General features: G+C 37.5%; 1 protein-coding gene across 1 annotated transcript; it reads left to right on the top strand.

The window, feature by feature from the left end:
- The first annotated feature begins 6,822 nt into the window (after positions 1-6,822).
- Positions 6,823-9,718, top strand: LOC130729901 (protein SRG1-like). Its single transcript, XM_057581756.1, has 4 exons — positions 6,823-7,166; positions 7,908-8,155; positions 8,250-8,577; positions 8,686-9,718. The coding sequence occupies exons 1-4, from the start codon at positions 6,918-6,920 to the stop codon at positions 8,935-8,937; spliced, it is 1,077 nt and encodes a 358-aa protein (XP_057437739.1). The 5' UTR covers positions 6,823-6,917; the 3' UTR covers positions 8,938-9,718.
- The last annotated feature ends 6,049 nt before the right edge of the window (positions 9,719-15,767 follow it).

Genomic DNA, 15,767 nt, shown 5'->3' with positions numbered 1-15,767 from the left:
AGTAGTTTACTTTTTATGTTTGTCTTTATCACCAAGTCCCAAGACTAGTAGCACATGCTTGTCAGACGCAAAGGCACAGCTATGTTTCCAATCCGTCATTCAATTGTCATTGAATGTTTATTTTAAAAAAATTTAAAATGGAAGTAAGATTGATCTTCTCCAAAATACCCATTTTATCTCATCGTTTCTGTCATTTTCTGCAGCCTCCATTTTACATTTCTTCACCTGCATAACACAACTTCCTCCCACTATTTCTCATTTGATCACTTCCTTCTCTTGAATCGAAGACTCCCATTCGTGCCTCCTCTTGTTCATCTCTCTGTTCAGTTCTCTCCTTGTTCATCTCTTTGTTTAGGTCACACATGCGATTGACCTGAAGCTGTGGAGCGGTGAATCTGAAAGTGGCATCAGGTGGTTCTGTTGCTTAGATATGAACAGATGGTGGAAACACGGTGTCATAGATCTGGACCAAAATTGCAAATTTGAGACATGCAATGATGAAATTTGGTTATATCTCTGTATTTTGTTTTGGTTGATGATCTTCTGGTTGATTAACTCTTCATTTGGGGGTGCCCCAACCCGCCCCAACCCACCCGAGCCACCCGTCAACCCGGACCCGACACGCCCGAACTTAATCACGGTCGGAATCAATGTTGAATAAGTTGGATTAAAATCCGCCCAAACCCGACATGCTTCACCCGAGCCCGCCCGAAACCGACCCGTGCTCAGCCCTACTTCTTTGTACCAAAAAAATACTACACATCGTTATTATATATGCTTTGAATTAGATCTTGTAACTTGATCATTTTTTTTGATAAGCCAAAATTGCATTAAAAGGAGTACAAGGGGTCCCACTCACCCATAATACAAAGAAAGAAAGAAAACAAAATAAAAACCACAAAAGCTACCGCAACGATTATTAAAGTTGATTTCGAAAAAGCATACGATTCGATCAGATGGAGTTTCTTATTGTACATGTTGAGAAGACTGAATTTTGGCGAAAAATGGGTGACATGGATTCAAGGTTGTTTACAGTCGACATTTGTTTCTGTGCTAGTAAATGGAAGCCCAACCGGTGAATTCAAGATGGAGAAGGGTATTAGACAAGGGGACCCGCTTGCCCCATTCTTATTTTTAGTGGTGGCTGAAGGATTGAGTGGACTATTAAAGCAGGCAGTAGCGGGGGAGGGGGTGAGTGTGGACTTACTGCAGTTCGCGGATGATGCACTTTTTCTTGGTGAAGCTAGTGCTGAAAATGTGTTAACCTTGAAAAGTGTTTTGAGGAGTTTTGAATTAGTCTCAGGAATGAAGGTCAACTTTCACAAGAGTAAACTAGCGGGCATTTCAATTCCTCAATCCACCACAAACAGGTTTGCAGCAATGCTGAATTGCAAAACTATGGAGGTGCCATTTACATACTTAGGGCTGCCAATTGGAGCCAACCCGAGGCGGATTTCTACATGGTCACCAGTGATATCAAAATTGGAGAAAAGGCTGTCAAGTTGGAAAGGGAAAAATCTCTCCTTTGGTGGGTGAATTTGTTTAGTTAAGAGCGTACTAACTGCTTTACCTCTTTATTTTATCTCTTTTTTTAGGATGCCGAAGGGGATTATTGATCGCTGCAAGCAAATTATGATGCGCTTCTTGTGGGGAGGATCAGTTGAGGTCATCAGGAAGATCGCTTTGGTGTCTTGGGATCTGATATGCAAGCCGAAGGCGGAAGGTGGCCTTGGGGTTAGAGACTTGAAGGATTTCAATTTTGCTCTCCTTGGGAAGTGGAGGTGGCGTCTCCTCCATGAGCGTGACAAGTTGTGGTGCCGCTTACTAGCAGCAAAGTATGGTGTTGGTGCTGGTTCTAAACACTCCATATGGTGGAAGGATCTGCTAGCTTCATGCATAAAGATTGATGGTTCATGGTTTGATAATGCTGTGTGTCGCAGAATTGGAGAGGGCGATGACACGCGGTTTTGGCTTGATAATTGGCATGGAAAAGGTAATTTTAATGAAACATTTGATTCATTATTTCTCCTGTCTGATCAGCAGCAATGTAAAATAAGGGAGATGGGTTACAGCTAGAGGATAATTGGGTTTGGAACCTTAGATGGAAGGGGTTGATCACTGGTGAGGATGTTTTGAAACTTGGGGTGATGAAGCAGATTATTCTTTCTTTTAAGTTGATCAAAGGGAAAAAAGACACATGGGTTTGGATTGGGGAAGGGGATGGTCAATATTCTGTAAAATCTGCTTATGATAGGATATCTGATTTGGACACTACTGTTGGCTTCACAGTATTTAGTAAATTGTGGAAGGCATGTGCACCCTCGAATGCAGTGGCTTTGGGTTGGCGTGTGTTGCTTGATAGAATTCAGACGAAGGAAAATTTAGTACGCAGGCATATTCAAATTGATAATGCTTTCTGCCCTTGGTGTAATTTAGAGTTAGAATCTACAACACATCTATTGTTCACTTGTAGTTTTGCGTGGAAGATGTGTTGGTTTAACCTGTGTTTGGTGCTTGCTGATGGTCCCAGTAATCACTTTTTGCAATTTGTAGAGAGCTGCTCAGTGTCGAAAAGGGGTGGCCTTTCTTCAGTTTGGTTAGCTACTGTTGTGGTGCTCTGGAATGGGAGAAATGGCTTAATATTTAGGGGGGAGACTGCTGAAAGTTCAGATTTGATGGACAAAATAAAATTAAAAGCTTGGAATTGGCTCCGGGCTAGACAAAAGGATTTTAAATACTCTTATTTTGAATGGTACAATGAACCGATGCAGTGCTTATCTTAATTCAATTTGCTGATTACTGATGCTTGTTGGACTATTATTGTGCCCTTTTATTGTGTGAAACAGAGGTTGGCTGATTATGAACTCATGCTGGTTGAGTTTCATGGTTTATGGGACTTGGTGGAGTTGCTGCGGTTATTATATTTTTGTAATGGATTGGTCTGTAGCTTTGGAAATGGAAGGCCCTTGTATTATCATGACTTTGGGGTGGCATTTGAGGTTGGTGATTAAGGTGGAATGTACCAGGTGTACTCTGTTACTTTGTGGAGCTTGGTTTGAAGGCTTGTGTTGGTTTCTTCTTCCTAGTAGTCGTGGAAGGATTTGGGCAGCTGCTGTGTTGTTGATGTATTATGTTCTTGTTGGTTTTACTCCTTGGAAGGGCCGTTTGATCTTAGTTGGAGGTACTCTTTTTCCTTCACTAGGTTTTTCCAAGGGGGTTTTTCCTAGTAAGGTTTTAATGAGGCTTCTTCCTAAGATCTCTCTTCCTTGGAGGGGTTGGGGGTGGGTTAGCATATGTTTCTGTCTATGCATTCTTTGTGCTGCTATTTTCTTGTAATTTTCTTATACTTTCTTCCTTTTTGTATTGAGTTGAAATAGCCCTTGTACTTCTATTCAATATATTAATCTATTACCTATAAAAAAAACAAAAGCTACCGCAACAGATTACAAACGAATACAAGCCAAAGGAAAACATGAAACCCCCCACTGGTAACTTGGTCACTTAATCATTGTTATTTATCTATTCTATGCTGTGTACGTGTCTCCATTCCCTATCTGTTATCACTTTGATTAGTGTCTTAATGACATAAGAAAACTGACGTGGTAAAAAAAGTTTGATTTTGACTTCTCATTAAAACATGTTACATGTCACATCATTTCTGCCTTAACCTAGCATTGACCAATAATATTTCTTACACACATTTTTTTAGGTAAAAGAAGTAGAATAAAAAGAAATAGGAAAAAAATAAAAAGTAAAAAAAAAAAAAATGAGATGTGATATATAATAAGAGAAGAGAGATACAAATAAAAAAATGTGAAAATAAAGTATTTAAAAAATGAGATGTGTATATATCATATTATTTTTTGAAAAGGTGTATATATCATTGTTGAGCAGGAACATCGGGGGTTATTTTTAGATGAGGACTAAAAATATGGTGTTTCTATAAACGCAGGAATGGCAGGATAATCTTGCAACTTTACTCCTATTAGGAATGAAAATCAAAACACACTCTATTATACAGAAATAAAAACTTATTTAATCCAAAATAAAATTATATGGGAGAATTGGCGTCACATACTCCCATCAACTGTAAAGAAGAAAAAGAAAAGAAAAAAAAGGACATTCAGCTATACATTAAGTTCATTTGATTTTTTGTTTGATTTTATTATTAAAACATCATTCAAAGATTGAATTTATTTTCTCCCGTAGAAAAGTTATTGAAGAAATTTCTGACCGCCAGGAGGCAATTTGAATGGTTTAAAATATGGATAATATATTAAATTATATTTTTGGAAAGTGTAATTGTCTCTGTAAAAGTAAGACTTTCTCTGGGTTCGTGACTTCACCTTTATCGTTGAGGGTCTAGTTTGCCTATCACTATAGACTAATACCTTGTAGGAATGATGAATTTAATAAAATATCTTCATTTCGTCTAATATTTAAGAAAAAGTTGTTGACCCACTGTCGGTATAAAATTCTTCTTCTTTTAAGTTTTAAAAAAAAAAGTATAAAATTCTTTTACAAAGATATTTAATATGATCACTGCAAGAATTATGTGTGATTCGAACAACGACGGTAGATCTAATTCTTGACCATAACTTCCCACAACTTCCTTATGCGGAAGTTATTGGTAAGATAGAGATTTTAATTTGGTATGTAGCTGATTAGCTTGCTAGTGCATCTTTGCTTTTCCCTATTGGGGTTCATGTTTTCTCCTCTCCATTTAACGGGTGCAATCATGTTCTTAGGTTAGATATTGGCGAGGATTTATCCTTTTGCCCGTTTAATTTGAGCTAAATGCGAGCTGTAGTTTTTCCTTGACTTTTTTTTTACATCGGTAAGATAAATTGCACTCTTCAGGAATTGATCACTGGACCTCCCCACCCAACTTATATGTCCCCTAACTCTTACCACTTGAGCTATTATTCGGGAATAAGTTTTTCCTTGACTTAGCCCGTCACAAAAAAAAGGACTATTCTTCCTAAATGAGAATCTGCTATGGTATTTAATGAATTTAGGAAGAGGACCTTAATTATTTATTAATTAATTCGTAGATTTTGTAGAATAATTTATTAAGTCTTTAAGTCTTATAAACACGTTCAGAAAAAAGTCTTACTCCTTAATTATTAGCTAGTAAATTACTTTGTAATTTCCAGTGTGAGAGTAGGATCAGGACAGGACAGTGAATAGAAAATTTAAATTTGAATGGGAAGAGAGAAGAATAAATTACAAGAATAACTCTCTAGAAGGTAAACTAAGGAAAAAGAATAAGTTTTGACTAACTATGCAGAGCTTTACATATACTCAAAAGTGAAACTTAGCACAACTTAAAACTGAAAAAACATAAAGAGCAGAATGATTAGAGACGGCAGTTGAATTAGGAATTTTGTGAAGTCTGGACAAATTTTAAAACCGTAAATTCAAATATAACACAATATATAAATAATTATAAACTGAAATAGAAAAAGACTCGTCATTTTACCAATAAAAATATAGTTAACCTGGGTTACATTTCATTTACACGTGACACGTTCAAAAATGACAATACAAGACAAGAAAAATTAACATACCAATAGTACGTGGTAAAACCACGAGGCAAATGTCTTCCTCACTTCGTTTTGAATATTCGGAGCATATTCATCAATTTGTTTCCTACGACCTGGATCACGAACAATTTCATTTGGATTAAACTCATTAACAATATTAACGGCGACTCTACTTTGGATTCTGGTTGCACAACATTCCTAATATACTTGCTTTATCAACCAAAAACTTCATCATCTCTGAAATTTAATGATCTAAAGCTAATAATGAGAGAATTGATATACGCATAAAATTAATAATGATTTAACTTTAAAATGAGAGAATTGATATACCACACATATATACAAATAAAGTTAATAATGATCAAATACAACAAGAAGAAGAACGAGAACAGGACTGCACAGTGCAAAAAGTTAACAATGATCAACTACAACAAGAACACTTTTTTTGTCAAATGTTTCAAGTTTCATAAATAGGTCTGAAAGTACAAAATCAACATTGGTGGCCCATCAAAGCTGGACAAACACAAGCTAATGGGAAAACAAGATAGTCAACAGTCATAGGCATTAAAAAGTTATAACAGAGTGAACAGACAATGAAACAAGCACTAGTGGCCATATAATATAAAGAAATTAAAAAGCTTTTCAGATTGCCACTTGGTGTGAATACCAGAAGAACATTTCGTTTGCCCAAGCAAGCCGGGTGGTATATATTTATTGCCATTTTCGAGATCTTATGCAATCTGATAAAGATGATAGAAACAAGTAACAACCGAGACATTACATAAGAATTAACGAACGGCGGTTGTGTAAGAAGAATGTCATTATTAAAAGTTAAAATCAACTTGCTCCTAATTAAGTGATGATAAAAAAAACTAGTTCCTTAATCTACGGTTCGATTCATAAATCATTCATATGAGAATTTATGGGAAGAGACCTACCGATTTAATATGATTTTCAAATCTTAAGATGATTAATTTCATAATGTATACAATTGTCAGAGAGGAATTACTCTAACGAATTAGTATACTGGCTGCTAAAATAAAATAAAAAATTACATCGATTAAATAGTTCAAAGTTTAAACGGATATACTACGACTTGATGATCATGCATATATTAACATTAGCAATATTAAATTATCTGATCAAGTGAAACACGCGTTTGAACAAGTACGTCGAATTGGAACAGTTTTTAATTTTTAATATGGATATGGATTCCATGCACGAAAGAGTTGAAAACTGAGTTGCACTTCCCTATATATATGGACACATCACTCATGAAATCAAATCAAGCCTAGCGAGCTAAGGAGATACATACTTTCATCAGAGAAATTAATATCATTCTAGCTAGCTAATTGGACTTAATTTGAAACTATGGATAGAGAAATGGTCACGAAGCTTGCAACATCTCTGGCGGTTCCTTCAGTGCAAGAACTTGCAAAGCAACCCATCACCAAAGTTCCTGAACAATATGTTCGTCCAAACCAAGAGCCTCCTGTTATATTCAATACAATCTCTTTACCACAAGTTCCAGTCATTGATTTCAATAAATTGTTTTCTGAGGATGATGGAACTGAGCTAGAGAGGCTTGACCATGCATGCAAAGAATGGGGTTTCTTCCAGGTTTGGATTATTGTTGTTTTTCTTTTTATTGTCATTTGCACTAGTTAAAAAAACGTACAATTCCATCCAAATTAGTTAAGAACAAAATAATATTAAATTATATTTATATGTTACAACTCCTTGTTACACATTATATATTATGATAAGAGACAAAAAAAATCCAAATGCATATTATTGAAAGTTAAATTGTTGTATATCACAAATTTTAACTTTTGTTTGGACTATATGTATTTTACTATTTTTATTCTTAGTCCGGCCCTTTAAAAGTTTTGTAGATTTTTTATAATTTTATTCTGACCCTCAAATGGAAAGATGCTGGAGACGTCCCTGGTGACAGGAAAATTTAAGAGTCAAAGATAATAAAAGAGATAAAGAGTATAATATAATAATAGGTATATAAAAATAAATTAACTCATGAGTATAATAATAGTTAAACGGCTCTAGACTTTTTTTTTTAATAAGCCGCCCTAGACTTTTATATTATATATATATATATATATATATATATATATATATATATATATATATATTTGCGACAGACTATTAGTATGTTTGGATCAACTCTATTTTACTACAATCAATTTAACACTCAGAATCTACCTAGAAACTCTTCCTTGAATTGATTCTGGCTTCATAATTAAAATAGTATCGCCTCATAGTTGCTACAAAAGCTCTCCTCCCATTCGCATACTCACATATTTCACAAAGGAATTTTATTTTATGTTTTGGAATTATTGTCAGCTGATCAATCATGGAGTCAATCCTTCATTGGTGGAAAAAATGAAGATGGATGTTCAAAAGTTCTTCAACCTTCCAAAGGAGGAGAAGAAAGTATTTTCGCAGAAACCAGGGGAGATAGAGGGACTTGGCCAGATGTTCATTGCATCCGAGGAAACCAAATTAGAATGGGCAGATTTATTCTTTATTGTCACTCTCCCACAAAACATAAGAAATCCTCACTTGTTTCCAAATCTTCCTCAGCCATTCAGGTTTGCTTGTTTGCGTGCATGCTAATTGTTTGTCTTAATTACAATATATCATTGATTTCATTTGCAATTAACAAGAAAAAAAATTCCATTGCAGAGATCATCTAGAGAGGTATGCCTTGGAACTGAAAAATCTCTATGTCACAATCCTTGAGTTTATGGCAAAAGCTCTAAAGTTTCAACCAAGTGAATTGCCAGAGCTATTTGAAGAAGGATGTCATCAAGCAATGAGGATGAATTACTACCCTCCATGTCCCCAACCAGAAAAAGTTATGGGACTCAATCCTCATTCTGATAGTTCTATCCTAACCCTCCTTCTCCAAGTTAATGAAATTGTAGGCCTTGAAGTAAGAAAAGATGGAAGGTGGATTCCTGTTAAACCTCTCCCGAATGCTTTTATCATCAATGTTGGAGACTCGTTGGAGGTAACTAGTGCAAACTCATTCACAAGTCCTTTTTCTTTCATGTGACATAAGTAATTATATTTTAGCAATTTAAGGATTTGATTTTAAGGTTTTTTAATTGTTTGGCAGATAATGACTAATGGTATTTATCGAAGCATCGAACATCGAGCAACAGTGAACTCTGAGAAGGAGAGGATTTCCATTGCCACATTTCAGACTCCAAGATTAAATGCATTTATAGGTCCAGCACCGAGCCTTGTCACCCCTGAAAGACCTGCAATGTTCAATAGAATCAGTGTAGAAGATTTCTACAAAAGATACTTTTCAGACATGCTACAGGGGAAATCGCACATTAATGCCTTGAGGAACAAAAATGAGTGATCATGAAACTATGTATGATTGGCTTTCATGGGATGGAAAAATAAAATAAGAACATATGAAATAATCATGTGATTATGTCACGTGTGATTGGTTGTGTATAATAAAGCCACCATGTAAGCTCATTTGAGACAACAAAGTTTCATTCAGTATTGGCTTAAATATGTTGGAGGTCCCTCTAAAATAGAGGTACTTTGGTTTCGGCCCCTACAAAATATTTTTTTTGGAATACATCCCTACTTGAAAAATAATATGGAGTGATAAGCCCGCCACCGTTACAAGAATTGTTAGTTTTTTAACAGAGGATGACGTTGTAGTCACATCATCAGGCCACATCATCAACGTTGCCAAGTAAGCACATGAGCAAATGTTTAAAATAAAAAAAAACCTGGATTCGAACACAGGTCTTGTGGTAAGTATCTTTAATTTTAAGTTGCAGGCCTTGTGTTCGAATCCTGGTTACATATTTTTTTTTATTTTAAACATTTGCTCATGTGCTTACTTGGCAACAATGATGACCTGACCTGGTGATGTGGCTGTCACGTCGTTCTCCGTTAGAAAACTAACGATTCTTGTAACGTGAGGGCTTATCCCTCCATATTATTTTCCAAATAGGGGTGTATTCCCCACACAAAAAATTTGTAGGGGCCTAAACCAAAGTACCCCTATTTTAGAGGGACCTCCAACATATTTAAGCCTTCAGTATTTGTATATACCATTTATAAATTCGGTTTGTAACCATGAATAATAAAATTTATTAAGTAATGACTAAAATTTGTGACTATATCTCATGCTTCTTCCTAGACTTTTTTCATTCTCCATCAATTTTTAGAACTTCAAGGTTGAAAAATTGGACATCACTTTTATAAAATTAGGGTTTAGGGTTTAATCATACTATATCCAAGCAATCCCTCAAATAAGTTTCCAAATCAACAACGGTAAATACTCAATGTGGTTGGCTCTGGCTTTACAATTCTTCACAGTGGAGATGAGGGACTGAAGCCTTCCTGCCGGTAGTACCTGCAAGGACATTCCGACATCCAAGTCAGCAAGGGAAATGAAGATGATTTTAAACCATTTGAAGACTACAGAACATACATTTCTCCCTCTACTTGATCTCTTTAAATAGGACGAGGTCGGGGATGCTGAGGTATTGTCAACGTCTCGCTTTACCTCCCTTATAGAGTCCTTGCTGGAATCCCTTCGATCTTCTTGGGGTTCAGATCGAATGGTGAGGGGCATCTAGATCAGAGTGTATACTAAGGGTGCAGTGGCCGTGTCCATGTCACTCGTTTATTTAAGCGTGGGGTTCGAGGGTGTCGAGGATGTCACCTCGTACCTGTGGGCGGCGCACTTCGCGACTGTCACGTCTCTTCAATCATGCGCGTTCCCCAGGTTCAGGAAAATGGAGGGCGAGGATCTAAATATCAAACATTATATTTTGAGTAATTAATTTTGTTAACTTTTTAAAACATATCATGTGTTTCCTATTTTATCTTTTACATTGTACTTTTTTCTCTCCTCATTTATTATTCTCATAAGGGCATTATATGTAAAAATATCAATTAATACTCCATTGAAATTTTAAGTTGACAGTTATTGTAAAACAAACTTTTTCTCTTTAAGTGGATAGTATGAAACAGAGTGAATATTTTTACATTTGATGAAATTGTTCAAAATTTATTGAGTGTTTGAATCGGTTTACTTTCATTTGTAAAAAACATTTATACATCATTGAATTGTAATGAACAAAATTGTGCATCGGCTACCTGATGAATTTGTCTTAGTATAATTCTACTTTCTCCACTTGGTTTGTTATAATTTGTGTTAGGCGCCCCTTGGAAAAAATGGGATTTGATACTCGAATCTGTTTTTTGTGGAAGGCAGTTGCGGGGGCGATGGAGGCGAAGATGAGGCCAGGGGCGGTGGCAGCACTGTCTCATGTGAGCTTGTTGTAGGTGGTCTTGGGGACGAAAAATAAAGGTGGAGATGAACTCGAAGGGGTTGTCGCACGAGGTTTCTAGGCTTGGGATCGGAGTCCCAAGGACACTATATTATAAAAGTGATATGGTCCTTGAGGCTATATCATTAGGCCGTACAACAACACTTCCACAATTACTATCTTGATCTTGTCCTGAGTCAACTTCGACAAGGGCTATAATTAAAGATTGTGGTTGCTTGCGACGAATGGCTAGAGATGAGCATGACAAATGGATCCCCTCCTCCTGTGCCATGGTAATTTCCTCAGTGATAGAGGAGGTGTACCATGTCACGGCAGAGGGATGATGTCCCCAAGGGTTAGCTCAAATAGTAAGAGTTATGAGACATAACGGTTGGAGGGAATGAAATTTGTAAGAGTCAAGACTGGTGAATGAACTATTTACTAGCATTACTAACAACTAACATTTTCCTATAAAAAAACAGAGGAATGGTGGTGCTGCAAGATGATTGTCATTATGATAGGGGCTAAATTGTAATTAAATAAAATTAAGGATTACTTTTTTACACTTTCAACACGTAAACCAATTAATCCTCTTATACTGATCTTTTTGATATTTGAAAAATTAATCTTTAATTTGTTATCATGTGGCATGCACCAGTTGAGTGAACAAGAGGATCTTATTGTTTGGATGCGAACAGCAGCACTGCCCACTTCCACCAGAAACTATATGGGAAGATTGAGAATGACCTTGAAGTTAATAGAGAACAATTATAATACATACGAGTTTGGAGGAAAAAAGAGTCCGGTTCTCTACCAAAGGTCTCTGTCAGTGGCCTAACCTACTTCCATCTCTACTAAGGATATAGAATTGATGGCATATGTAAGGTTTGCTAATGATAAATTATAAATTAACAAAGTTCTTGTTGTATTTCTGAGATTGGGGTTGTTTTCATTCCTATGAGATTGAGTCATTTATAGCTAATATACGTTATCTACATTTATTTATTATAGTATATAAATTTCAAAGCGCTAACAACTCATCTCTTTAGTCTCACATGAATTTTCCATTTCAAATTTTAGAATGACGTGTGAGCTTTTCCCTTCCTTCACAACTCTTTCTTTGCATCTTTAACCTTTTTACATGTCTTTTTGTCTTCTCAAAACTTGATAATTATCTATTATTGAAATTTATTATCGTCCATCATCCTATCAGTAACGTATTGAAGGGTTAATACTCTATTAATATTTAGTAATAATTACTTAATAAAATGTTTTCTTGTATCAACAGATCTTACTCTATTGCTAGAAGTTTGTTGCGTTAATCTGAACCTTGTCGATGGAGCTGCGAGGAGACATGGACAAAAAGTCTCAGTACAATAAGCATTTGAAGAAATAAAGTCATGTTGATGGACACAAGTCACAATCAGAGTTAGCTGCTATAATATTCAGGAATCCAACCACTCGTGATGCATCTTTGGCTGAAGCGTTACCATTCAAGGCAGGTGCCCATGGCTTTTATAGGTTGTGTCAAGTATGACTTCGTGTCAAACTATGGTGGTGGAAAGACTGCTACAGCTCCTGCCAACAACCTTAATAAGGAACTTATGTGTTAAGCTTGTGTTCTATAAAGTTTAAGTTGGTGCATTGATAGTATTTTGGGTTTGGCTAATGTGTCAAGCTCTCTGCGGAGAAACAATTGAAGGAACATATATGTAAGGCTTAAATAAGTTTTTGGTCCCTAATCTTTATCAAATGCTTGGTTTTCGTCCCTCGCCGGAGCAAAGGTGGGTTTTAGTCCCTAACCTTTGCCAAAAGGTTTGGTTTTCATCTCTTCGGAGCTCTGAGTCAACACCGGAGCTCCGGTGGCCCATGTGGCAATGCCACATAGGATTAATGAGGCCAGGTGTTATTATTATTTAAAAAAAAAACAGATTAAAAATAGGATCCAGATTCAGTGTCTTCCTCCTCCTTCCCCATCTTCAAATCCCACAATCCAACCTCACCCAGCAACAATCCTCTTCACTCGCTCAAATCCCACAAGACCAGCAGCAGCCACTGATTCTTCCTCAAAATCGCATTTTTTAACAACCCATTCCCCCAAATCCAACCTTTTATTCACTGTCAAAACCCATGGCTATGGCATCCTCAGAGCCCCAACCCAGATCCATTCGAAACCCCATCTCTCAAAGCCCCAACCCAGATCTGGAAACTACGGTGGCTGGCCTCCACGAAGATGGTGGTGGCGACGCGATTTCCACTAAAGCTTGCATCACCGCACCAAGCCACCTCGACGTTCGTCTCTTCCTCCGATTTCAGGAACAAGGACGAAATCCTGGATCTTTGTCACAAACATGTTGTTTGGTAGGTTAATGGGTTGTAGGCGAAGATGATGACGCAAAGGCACACCAAAACGCTGCGTTTGGAAGGCCAAATTGTTTGGGTTTTCAAATTGAGGAATAGAAAAATCCATGTGAGGAAACATGGTTGTTCTTGGCTTCACAGAACGAAGGAGAAGGTTAGAGAGAAATTGGTGATGGGGCTTTGTGAGGCACAAGTTGGAGGGAGTCATTAGGAACCAATGAAGGCCTTGGTAAATTGGTACTCATGTGCTGATACAGTGTTCCCCCACCCCCTATTTTGACTATGTTTCTCTTTTATGTTTCTCATTAGCTATGTTTTTCCCCTGTAATTGGTCTTGGCGTTTTCTTCCTTTTCTCTTGAGTCTGTACATTTACTTGGTTTGGCACTTCTTGTGCTTTTTTATATACAAATTGGCTTATCCAAAAAGAAAAATTGCTCTTGTTATTGCTGTTGTTGAAGATTTGGTTTTGGTGTTGTGTTTGGCGTTGAATGATTTGGGAGGAAGGATCTAGAAATATGGGAGGGGTCTGTTGTTGTTGTTGCTGGGTTCAGTAGATGAGGAAGGATGATGATGATGAAGAAATATTGGTGAGGGCTTTAATTAATTAAAAAGGAGGTTAATTAGTGAGTTAAGGGTTTTTAATTACTGAGTTAATTTCCTTTTTTTAAAAAAATAAAATAAAAATAACACCTGGCCTCATTAATCCCATGTGGCATTGCCACATGGGTCACCGGAGCTTCGGCGTTGACCCAAAGCTCCGGAGGGATGAAAACCAAACCTTTTGGCAAAGGTTAGGGACTAAAACCCACCTTTGCTCCGGCAAGGGACGAAAACCAAGCATTTGATAAAGGTTAGGGACCAAAAACTTATTTAAGCCTATATGTAATATTGTGTTGGTTATCTTGAAGAGATAAGCAAGCTTTCAAAGGTGAAAGCTCATATTTTTTATCAAGTTAAAGGTGTCATGATGGAGAATATAGAAAAGGTACTAATAATCTGTTTAGATGCATTTGTTTAAGAGGAATTTTTTTTGTCTGCTATTTTTATTTTTTCGGTTTAGGGTTAATGGTCAAATTAGTCCCTGAGTTTGTAAGTGAGTTTGATTTTAGTCCCTCTTAGCAAAAATGGTGCTTATGACCGTCATTTTTACAATTACTGACGGTTTTTTACTACCACTGACGGTTTTTTACTACCACTAAACGTCATTTTTCTCAAAGAGACTAAAATATAAATCTCCTACAAACTCTGTGACTAATTTGACTATTAACCTTTTTTTTCCATACAAAGCACAACGGAACTTTAACCCTTTAGACAACAACATGTAACTATAAGTGACAATTGATTACTGGACTGGGCGGGACATAAGGATCCCTTATTCCCACCCAAATCAAGCATTTAGATGAACGAAAGCAGCCATGGCGGGGTTTGCGGAACAACATCGAATCCCGCCCTTCCTTTGGACAAGCCCACACGCCAGTTGGAAGATTCCTTTAGATTTGTCTTATATGTATAGAGGCTTGGGCCCCGGTTGTCAGGCCCAAGTACAGTAAAAGTCCACATCATGATCACTCCCTCTATAAAAGGAGAGGTCAACACCTTGTAAAAAGTACCTTTTGAACATTTAATGAGAATATTCCTTTTATGATATTTCTAGTACTCTGCTAGGGTTTACTTTCTGTCAGTCTCTTACGTCAGATCTCCCTAGTACAGAACATTGGCGCCGTCTGTGGGTCTTACCTCGATCTACTACTTGACGTAGAGGGTGAGCTTTAAGATCCATGGAAACCCGTTCGTGTGGTGTGGGCCGCCGCGATCATCGCCGGAGGGGTGGTGGTCGTCACGGCGGCCGCGGCGGCGGACGATACAACAACCATGAAGTACCTCAAGAGCCGGAGCAGGAGGCTTCTTCGGAAGGGGTTCACTCGGTGGCGCAGTCACCGGTGTCGTTGGTGAATGCAGCTCCGGGGAGACCTTCAGATCTGATAGCTAGATTAGATCTAGGAGTCAGGCGACGATCAGCGCCGCCTGAATACGTGAATATGGACGACCTCAAAAACAGCATTCCGAGAAAAGCACCAGAAATAGTGACGAGAATCACTCCGGCGGCCTTGCAACAAATGTTGGATACTTTGCAAAAAGTACAAAGCCAGAACGAGCAGTTGCAAGCCCAGGTGGAGTATTTAACCCAGCGACAAGACTATAAGCAAGAACAACGGCTCGAGGCCGAGGACGTTGTCGAGTTCCAGCCTTTTGTTCCCGCCATCACAAGGGTGGGTATACCAAAGCATCTGCAAACGATGGCTTTGGACGCCTTTTCAGGCGACTCTGACCCCATGGAACACTTGCGTTACTTTAACACAAAAATGGTTATTGGCGGAGCAACAGATGAGGTGAAGTGTAGATTGTTACCGTCAACGTTCAAGGGGATGGCGATGCAATGGTTCATCCGACAAGCGCCCTTTTCCATTGACAATTTTACAGATTTTTCCACGAAATTCTTAACTCAATTCTCCGCCAATAAAACTACCA

This window comes from Lotus japonicus, chromosome 1 (genome assembly GCF_012489685.1).
Source record: "Lotus japonicus ecotype B-129 chromosome 1, LjGifu_v1.2".
NCBI lineage: Eukaryota > Viridiplantae > Streptophyta > Magnoliopsida > Fabales > Fabaceae > Lotus > Lotus japonicus.
The sequence above is the reverse complement of the archived record's forward strand: the minus strand, read 5'-3'. Positions and strand labels throughout refer to the sequence as shown.

What these genes read in the sequence shown, in the direction of transcription:
- LOC130729901 (XM_057581756.1), top strand. Translation starts at nt 6,918, where the DNA reads ATGGATAGAGAAATGGTCACGAAGCTTGCAACATCTCTGGCGGTTCCT. An exon ending in AAGAATGGGGTTTCTTCCAG is followed by an intron (nt 7,167 to 7,907) that starts GTTTGGATTATT and finishes AATTATTGTCAG; the next exon opens with CTGATCAATCATGGAGTCAA. An exon ending in AATCTTCCTCAGCCATTCAG is followed by an intron (nt 8,156 to 8,249) that starts GTTTGCTTGTTT and finishes ATTCCATTGCAG; the next exon opens with AGATCATCTAGAGAGGTATG.